This window comes from Entelurus aequoreus, linkage group LG09 (assembly GCF_033978785.1).
Source record: "Entelurus aequoreus isolate RoL-2023_Sb linkage group LG09, RoL_Eaeq_v1.1, whole genome shotgun sequence".
In the NCBI taxonomy this organism is placed as follows: Eukaryota; Metazoa; Chordata; class Actinopteri; order Syngnathiformes; family Syngnathidae; genus Entelurus; species Entelurus aequoreus.
The window spans coordinates 50963241-50973422 of record NC_084739.1 but is presented as its reverse complement, the minus strand read 5'-3'; the positions used below and the strand labels follow the sequence as shown (position 1 = coordinate 50973422).

At 35.8% G+C, this 10182-nt stretch overlaps 1 protein-coding gene across 2 annotated transcripts in view; it reads left to right on the top strand.

The window, feature by feature from the left end:
• gbf1 (golgi brefeldin A resistant guanine nucleotide exchange factor 1) overlaps positions 1-10182 on the top strand; it is a 236157-nt gene that overhangs the window by 205149 nt on the left and 20826 nt on the right. For both annotated transcript variants that reach the window (XM_062058899.1, XM_062058897.1), the window contains exons 24-25: positions 3621-3797; positions 4065-4129. In XM_062058899.1, the coding sequence (XP_061914883.1) occupies positions 3621-3797; positions 4065-4129 (242 nt within the window). The remainder of the gene's footprint in view (positions 1-3620; positions 3798-4064; positions 4130-10182) is intronic.

Sequence of the window (10182 nt, the reverse complement as noted above, 5' to 3'; positions counted from 1 at the left end):
ATATATACAGTATGTACATGTATATACAGTGTATATATATGTACATGTATATATAGTATATATAGTACATATTTCATAAATAAAAATAGAATACTCGAAGAGAACCAATATGGATACAGAGCTAATGTCTCAACTTCAATGGCTTTAATTGAAATTACAGAAGAAATTAAAGCTGCAAGCAGCGTTGGTCGGGTCCGCCTTCTGGCAGGTGCTAGTCCTAGGTGTCCAATACTTTTGTCCAGTGGTAGTCCTGAGTGAGACCTACATAGAGGTTTTTGTTTGGTGTCTCTACGATATTCGTACTGGGAGTTAGAGGAAGTTGTGTCTGAGTTCACATTGTCATTATAGGCTATTGTGTGTATTGAGGCCAAAGAAGGTCTAATTGCATTTTCGTTGTCATTTTTGGCACCGTAGCAGCATCAGTGCTGCGGGTCTTTGAAGGCTCGTAAAATCAAAACGGTAGCACTTATTAAAACGCCGTCGTCAACTTTTAATCAGAAGGGTTCAATCTCTCTCCTGTAGCAGTTTGAAGCCGAAACGACAAACGGGCTCAGAGGAGATAACGTTTGATGTTTGGTGACCGTTTGTAACAAAAATTTTGTTTTGAAGGAGGAATAGCAAACTTCCTGTTGATTTTTGCTGAAGGATGTCAATCTATGAAATGTAGGTCTAGGCGAGACCTACATTAGAGGTATTGGTTTCATGTCTCTAAGACGTTCCTACCGGAAGTTATAAGCAGTTTTGTCTGAGTTTTCCTCAAAAAAGCAGATTTTTCTCAGTTTTATGTAAAAATTGCTCAAGGGCACAATTTTGATTTTCGGGGTTCGGTTATTTTTTGAGATCGCAATTTCTACCAGTCCCGATGTGTGTGAGAAGTTTGGTGAGTTTTGAAGTATTTTAAGGGGGTCAAATTAGAGGTCAAAGACGTAAAAAACAGTGTTTTTAGTACATTTTTGTCTTGAAGGGGAAATTGCCAACTTCCTGTTGGTTTTCGCCCGAGGATGTAAAATTATGAGTTGTAGGTCTTTAGCAGACCTACATACAGGTTTTTGTTTCATGTCTCTACGACCTTCCTAGTGGGAGTTACAGGCAGTTTGTTTTGTTTTTTTCCTAGGGGGCGCTAGAGCTCAATTTTGTTTTTTGGGGTTAGGTTTTTATATTAAAGTCTGCTGGCACACTTTTTGGATGTGTGTAAAAAATTTGGTGAGTTTTGAAGTATGTTAAGGGGGGCGAAGTAGTGCGCAAAGCTGCGGAAGAAGAAAGAAAGAAAGAATAAAAAACCTTACAATAACAATAGGTTCCTTTGTAACCAGTACAAAGGACTCCCTGAGGGAGTCCTTTGTACAGGGTACAGGGCGGACCCTAATTACCAATGCAATAGACAGTAAAAAGTGTGCAGCAGCAGTTTTTATGGATCTAACTAAAGCATTTGACACAATTAATCACAATATGTTAATCAAAAAACTAGAACGATATGGCATCAGAGGGTTAGTCTTAAACTGGATAAGAAGTTATCTAACGAACAGGAAACAATACGTGAAGCTAGGCGAACACATGTCTACAACGCTAAATATATCCTGTGGTGTACCTCAGGGATCAATATTAGGACCTAAATTATTCAATCTCTATATAAATGACATTTGTAAAGTTACAAAATATTTAAAGTTAGTATTATTTGCGGATGATACAACAGCGTTTTGTTCAGGAGAGAACACACAGGAGATAATACAAATAATAACAGTAGAAATTAACAAATTAAAAAGATGGTTTGACAAAAACAGACTATCGTTGAATCTTAGTAAAACTAAAATAATGCTATTTGGTAATAGTAGAAGAGAAAGTCAAACACAAATACAAATAGACGGAATAGAAATTGAAAGAGTAAATGAAACCAAATTTCTAGGTATAATGATTGATGATAAATTGAACTGGAAATCTCACGTAAAAAATATACAACATAAAGTAGCAAGAAACACGTCAATAATGAATAAAGCAAAACATGTTCTAGACAAAAAATCACTTCATATTCTATTCTGCTCACTAGTGTTACCATATCTGAGCTACTGTGTAGAAATATGGGGAAATAATTACAAAAGTACACTTCATTCATTAACGGTGTTACAAAAAAGATCAGTTAGAATAATACATAATGTTGGATATAGAGAACATACACATCCTTTATTTATTGAATCAAAGATACTGAAATTCCACGACATAGTGAATTTGCAAACAGCTAAAATTATGCACAAAGCAAACTATAACATGCTACCCAAGAATATACAACAATTCTTCTCAACAAAAGAGGAGAAATATAATCTTAGAGAAAAATGTAATTTAAAACATTTGTACGCACGTACAACACTTAAGACCTTCAGTATATCAATATGTGGAATTAAATTATGGAATGGATTAAGCAAAGCAATCAAACAATGTACTAATATGATCCACTTCAAGAAACTCTTCAAACTTAAAGTGTTTACAAAGTACAAAGAAGAAGAACCATTACAAACATTCTCAATGTATTTCATCCATCCATTCATTCATTCTTAAAGTAATCTTACTTATCTCATCATATGAAATATGACTTTCTTCACCAATTATTATTATTAAATTCTTACTATTATTTATTTATTTATTTTTATTGTGATTACCTATGGAGTTTATTGTGAATAAATTGAGAACAGGAAGTGAATAAAAAAGTTTCAGCAACTGTTATGTAAAGAAAAGGGGTAGGATTAAATAAGCTCTGCTTCTTCCTACTCCTTTTCAAACATGTTGAAAAGAGAAACTGGAAATTGTGATGTATCATGTTGTATGCTTGCATGTTCGAAATAAACTCAAACTCTAACTCTAACTCTAACATATATATGTACATGTATATACATTATGTATATGTACATGTATATATATTTATGTACATGTATATGTATATATGTGTTTATATGTACATGTATATGTATATATGTACATGTATGTGTATGTATGTACATGTATATGTATACTGTATATACGTACATGTATGTGTATATATGTACATGCATATGTATACTGTATATATGTACATGTGTGTGTATATATATATATATATATATATATATATATATATATATATATATATATATATATATATATATATATATATATATATATATATATGTATGTACATGTATATACATATGCATATACAGTATATATATATATGTATGTACATGTATATATGTATATGTATGCATATACAGTATATATATATATATATATATATATATATATATATATATATATATATATATATATATATGTATATATATGCATATACAGTATATATATATATATATATATATATATATATATATATATATATATATGTATATGTATGTACATATATGCATATATATATATATATATTATATATATATATATACACACACACATATATATACTGTATACATACAGAATGTGTGTGTGTGTGTGTGTGTGTGTGTGTGTGTGTGTGTGTGTGTGTGTGTGTGTGTGTGTGTGTGTGTGTGTGTGTGTGTGTGTTTGTGTGTGTGTGTGTGTGTGTGTGTGTGTGTGTGTGTGTGCTCATATGTGTATATATAAGACGGACTCTTTCTTTGCAGTCAGTGGAAAACCTCCCCACTGTGTTTGGTAGCAACACAAAGGCGCAGACAGCAGCCAAGACGGTATTTGATCTGGCCCATCAACATGGCAACATCCTGAGGGAAGGCTGGAAGAACATCATGGACTCCATGCTGCAGCTGTTTCGGGCAGAGCTGCTGCCCAAAGCCATGGTGGAGGTCAGAATCAAAGCTCTTCGTGTGACTACTTTTGAATGACTCCACATTCAACTTCAAACACAGTTAAAAGATGTGTGGTAGTTTAATTAAACAGTTGTTGTTCATTAGCGTAATGTTGTTGACCCTTGTGAAATCAAGTTGAGTCTAAAGTCTAAACTTTTACATTCAACTTGATTCTGATGGCCTGCAGAGTTGACACACTTTGATTGTATTTGCACTGCTCTGCTGCCACCTAGTGATCAGTCCTCAAACATTATTTCACTTTAGGTCGAAGACTTCCTTGAGCCAAGCGGAAAGATTTCTCTTCAAAGAGAGGAAACGCCTTCCAATCGGTAATTCCAACTTTTTTATATCTTTCAACTTAGTGGATTTCTACAAACAACTTTTTCTCCATTAAGTTTACACCATAGCTGGCCTACATGAACAATGCCGCTAATAATACTTGTTTGTTTCTGTAAGTTATTAGAGCATGTTGAAACTTTATAAACAGTCCTTGAGGTTTTAAAAGTAAAAGTTTTAAAATGCAAGTGATGCATTTTTATTGTATCTTACTTGCTCTGCTACAGTCCCACAAGGTTCAATACTCAGCCCAATTGTATTCAGTCTCATTCTTAATGACTCTGGATGGAATTATATCTAAAACACATGTTACAATATCGTCATGGTTTAAAGGCCTCGGTACAGTCTTAATGCGATGTTGTAAAAAAAAAAGAATGATAAAGAAGAATGGGTAAAAATGTCAGTCAGTAAAATGAAGTCAGGAATGAACATCAACATAATGCTCAAAATGTTATGCAATCATATTTATAAGTACAAACAAGTATTTTACGTGTAAAGAATGATGCAGAAACATCCAGTGTTTCATCCAAGTAATAAGTAAATATATATAAATTTGGGCTGTCGAGTGATTAAAAAAAAAAAAAAATCAGATTATTCACACTCTTGAACTGTGATTAGTCATGATTAATGACAGGTTATTTGCTCCCATAAATACATTTTGCTTAAGAAAACACATTGATATTTGGATACAAGTGTAATGTGGTACTCTGAATGTCATACAGGAATGTTTTTTAAATGTTTTACTGAACTGCAAGTCATCGACTTGCTTAAAAACTTGGTGATGGTATTCATAGTAAAAATTACTAAGTGCACATTTTGAAAGTATTTGCAATACTATAGCAAACTAGGTTCAGATGTACAGTATATACTGTATATATATATATATATATATATATATATATATATATATATATATATATATATATATATATATATATATATATATATATATATATATATATATATATATATATTTACAAAATGTTTAATAAATCCAACAAAATGATAGACAATAATACAATAATAATAAAATTCTAAACCAAACCCAGCCTCGCAACATTTTGAATAGCAGTCAACAGAGTAATTGAGAGGGCACACAAGCATGACACAAAACAATCCAAAGCAGTCAAACAAAAATGAATAACATCAACAACAATATCAATATTAATAAGAACTCCAACATAACAGTGATTAAAAATCCCTCATTTACATTGTCATCACAGCCATTCATATAAAAACTAATTAACAATAGTGTCACAGTGGCTTACACTTGCATTGCGTCTCATAAGCTTGACAACACATTGTGTCCAATATTTACCACAAGGCTAAAAAGAAGTCATATTTTAGGTTAATTAAATAGTTCAAACAAATTTAATTATTATATATACGTATTTGTAATAGTTATATACAAACCACGTTTCCATATGAGTTAGGAAATTGTGTTAGATGTAAATATAAACGGAATACAATGATTTGCAAATCATTTTCGACCCATATTCAGTTGAATATGCTACAAAGACAACATATTTGATGTTCAAACTGATAAACTTTTTTTTTTTTGCAAATAATCATTAACTTTAGAATTTGATGCCAGCAACACGTGACAAAGAAGTTGGGAAAGGTGGCAATAAATACTGATAAAGTTGAGGAATGCTCATCAAACACTTATTTGGAACATCCCACAAGCGAACAGGCAAATTGGGAACAGGTGGGTGCCATGACTGGGTATAAAAGTAGATTCCATGAAATGCTCAGTCATTCACAAACAAGGATGGGGCGAGGGTCCCCATTTTGTCAAGAAATGCGTGAGCAAATTGTTGAACAGTTTAAGAAAAACCTTTCTCAACCAGCTATTGCAAGGAATTGAGGGATTTCACCATCCACGGTCTGTAATATCATCAAAGGGTTCAGAGAATCTGGAGAAATCACTGCACGTAAGCAGCTAAGCCCGTGACCTTCGATCCCTCAGGCTGTACTGCATCAACAAGCGACATCAGTGTGTAAGGGATATCACCACATGGGCTCAGGAACACTTCAGAAACCCACTGTCAGTAACTACAGTTGGTCGCTACATCTGTAAGTGCAAGTTAAAACTCTCCTATGCAAGGCGAAAACTAGGGTTGGGTATCGTTTGAATTCGAACGATTCCGATTCCGATTCCTGGCGATTCTCGGTTACGATTCTTTTAAGAGGCAGGGTCAAAAAAATGTTTTGGATATTTTAAATGAGCTAGCTAACCTACAGTCTTTCTGAATTAAATAGTCTAACATTCTCCATCAATTTTAATTCTATTAACTTTTTATGAACTTTACTATAAATTCCTCACAGGGCTGTTTTCAACTAGAATATAAATATCGAATCTATGAACTTAAATATAAATATTATAAATTATGAATACATTTTCCCAGGGGTACACTTTCCTCAAGAGAGCTTTATTTTTGAAAACCTCATGAAAACACATTTACACATAAGTGTATGATGCTGCAGGAAACCTCATGAAAACACCTTTACACATGAGTGTATGATGCTGCAGGAAACCTCATGAAAAAACATTTACACACACAAGTGTATGATGCTGCAGGTACTTAGAAATAATAATAATAACTGGGATTTATATAGCGCTTTTCTAAGTACCCAAAGTCGCTTTACATGTTAAAAACCCATCATTCATTCACACCTAGTGGTGGTAAGCTACTTTCGTAGCCACAGCTGCCCTGGGGTAGACTGACGGAAGCGTGGCTGCCAATTTGCGCCTACGGCCCCTCCGACCACCACCTATCATTCATTCAACATTCATTCACCGGTGTGAGCGGCACCGGGGGCAAGGGTGAAGTGTCCTGCCCAAGGACACAACGGCATGGTAAGAGGTGGGGAGCGAACCTGCAACCCCCATGTTTCTGACACGGGCGCTCTATCCACTACGCCATGCCGCCCCGAAATGTTACCGTGCTCACACTGATGGGCTAACCTGGTGCAGAAAAGCAAATAAACAATAAGAAACAACTTGCAAAACCCAGTCCAGATTAGCAGCAGGTACAGTATAAAATCAGAGACAGTTCTTGTTCAGGAAAATTACCATATCCGCCTTCTCAGGCAGGATGCGTGAGCGTTTTGGACAGATAGTGTCTCCTGCTGTGGAAAATACACGTTCGCTGGGTGTGGAAGAAGATTGAACACATAAATAGGAGAAAGCGAGATCTGACAGCAAAGGATAAGTCTTTTGTTGGTTCCACCGGACCACCACCATGCAGCAGGGTCGTCAGACATAAGTATTGGTGGAACGTCCTGGTACATCTGCAGCTCTCTCTCCACTCGTTTCTTGATGGACATGGAGCTCTGTTATTTCGCGGTTATTTAATTTTTTTTTGTAAAGTAAAGCCACACTTTCGACCGCCGACGCCCGCTATCCATGCTTGAGCTTGACTGACTCGCTCGGCTATGCTAACACTTCCGGCGGTGGGCGCTTCTTCGTTGGTGTTCAGCGGCTTCTTCTTCCGGTTCGGTGGACATATTTTTTTCCGGTCGGCGGACTTGGTATCGAAACTAGGAATCGAAATTTAAACTTTTGAACGATTCCGGGAGAATCGGAAAGTTAGTCCCGGTTCCAATCGATACTCGATACTCGATACCCAACCCTAGCGAAAACCGTTTATCAACAACACCCAGAAACGCCGTCGGCTTCACTGGGCCTGAGCTCATCTAAGATGGACTGATACAAAGTGGAAAAGTGTTCTGTGGTCTGACGAGTCCACATTTCAAATTGTTTTTGGAAACTGTGGACATCGTGTCCTCCGGACCAAAGAGGAAAAGAACCATCCGGATTGTTATAGGCGCAAAGTTGAATAGCCAGCATCTGTGATGGTATGGGGGTGTATTAGTGCCCAAGACATGGGTAACTTATACATCTGTGAAGGCGCCATTAATGCTGAAAGGTACATACAGGTTTTGGAGCAACATATGTTGCCTTCCAAGCAACGTTACCATGAACGCCCCTGCTTATTTCAGCAAGACAATGCCAAGCCATGTGTTACATCAACGTGGCTTCATAGTAAAAGAGTGCGGGTACTAGACTGGCCTGCCTGTAGTCCAGACCTCTCTCCCATTGAAAATATGTGGCACATTATAAATGATAAATGGGTTATACTTGTATAGTGCATTTCTACCTTCAAGGTACTCAAAGCGCTTTGACAGTATTTCCACATTCACCCATTCACACACACATTCACACACTGATGGCGGGAGCTGCCATGCAAGGCGCTAACCAGCACCCATCAGGAGCAAGGGTGAAGTGTCTTGCCCAAGGACACAACGGACGTGACTAGGATGGTAGAAGGTGGGGATTGAACCCCAGTAACCAGCAACCCTCCGATTGCTGGCACGGCCACTCTACCAACTTCGCCTATGAAGCCTAAAATACCACAACGGAGACCCCCGGACTGTTGAACAACTTAAGCTGTACATCAAGCAAGAATGGGAAAGGATTCCACCTGAGAAGCTTAAAAAAATGTGTCTCCTCAGTTCCCAAACGTTTACTGAGTGTTGTTAAAAGGAAAGGCCATGTAACACAGTGGTGAACATGCCCTTTCCCAACTACTTTGGCACGTGTTGCAGCCAGGAAATTCTAAGTTAATTATTATTTGCAAAAAAAAAATAGAGTTTATGAGTTTGAACATCAAATATCTTGTCTTTGTAGTGCATTCAATTGAATATGGGTTGAAAAGGATTTGCAAATCATTGTATTCCGTTTATATTTACATCTAACACAATTCCCCAACTCATATGAAAACGGGGTTTGTACATATTTCAAGATATAACTCTGTAGAAAATGGAGGATGGACTCTTTATCTAAACTAGATGCTGTTTTTTTTCTACCGATGTCATCTCATAGGTCGTGTATACCAGTCAGTATGAGTTGGACTATCAAAATGTGTCCATTTTTTTAATATTACCATTTGTATTATGATGCATATTGAAAGGAATGCATTTTTATTCTTTAATGACACGTTACTAAATTGATGCAGATCACTAAGAATACAAGTTTGCAGTGTCACTGGGATGTTTATATTTAGGAATATAATTGCTTCTTTTGTTGTTTTAAACCATAACTCTTTTATTCTTCGACAGTCCCATAATAAATTAACAAGAGTTTCCTCAGCTGCACAACACTTTATACATAACTTGCTATCTACTACACCGATTTTAAACAGCTGAGAAGATGTAAAATACCATCTATTCAAGATCTTAAATTGAGTCAGCTTATCTTTAATGCTTCTAAAGGACTTATTGGCATTTTTCCAAATATAATTCCATGGTATGTCTCTTTCATCTAAAATGTTTAAGTCAATCATCCATTTCCGAACACATGCATCATTTGCATTCCTAGTATGATGTTCATTTATTATTTCATAAATGAACCGAAGTGGAAATGCAAGCAGTCATCGAACCAAAACCTCTGGAACTGAAAAAGCTTGAGAATCAAAGAGACAATGACCTAATGGAAGCAAAGCTAAAAGTTTATGCCAAAAATTAATAAAATGATAGGAGTGAAAAATACAAATGGAATTCTTATTTATCATTAACCAAGAGAAGCAATAGGAAAGAGGAAAAATAAGAAAAAAGAAACACTGCATGACTCAGTAGCCCTCACTCGACTTCCTGTACCAGAACCTTCCGTATTCTCTGGAAAACCATTGAGTGGAGGGCAAGCTTCAATGCTCTAATAGAGAGGTAATGATCAAATCCAGAAGACAGGATGTTTTACTTTTTACTAGAGGAGAGGCAAGAGCTGTTCTAACAGGCAGTTTTTACAGAAAGATAATGCCTAAAACCAAGCTTGGAAGATACCCAGAATACCCAAGATACCGGTTTAAAGGAGTTAACATAAAAAATATGATGAGGTTTAGTAATACCTCTATCATTCAATGTGGTCCATTCGACCACATTTTTATTAATAATGATATTAGGATACCAAAGAGGTTAATTCACAGACTGGGCTGATTCCAAGTATTTTCTGACACAAGTCTTAGAATGCTAAAAGTGGCTTCTA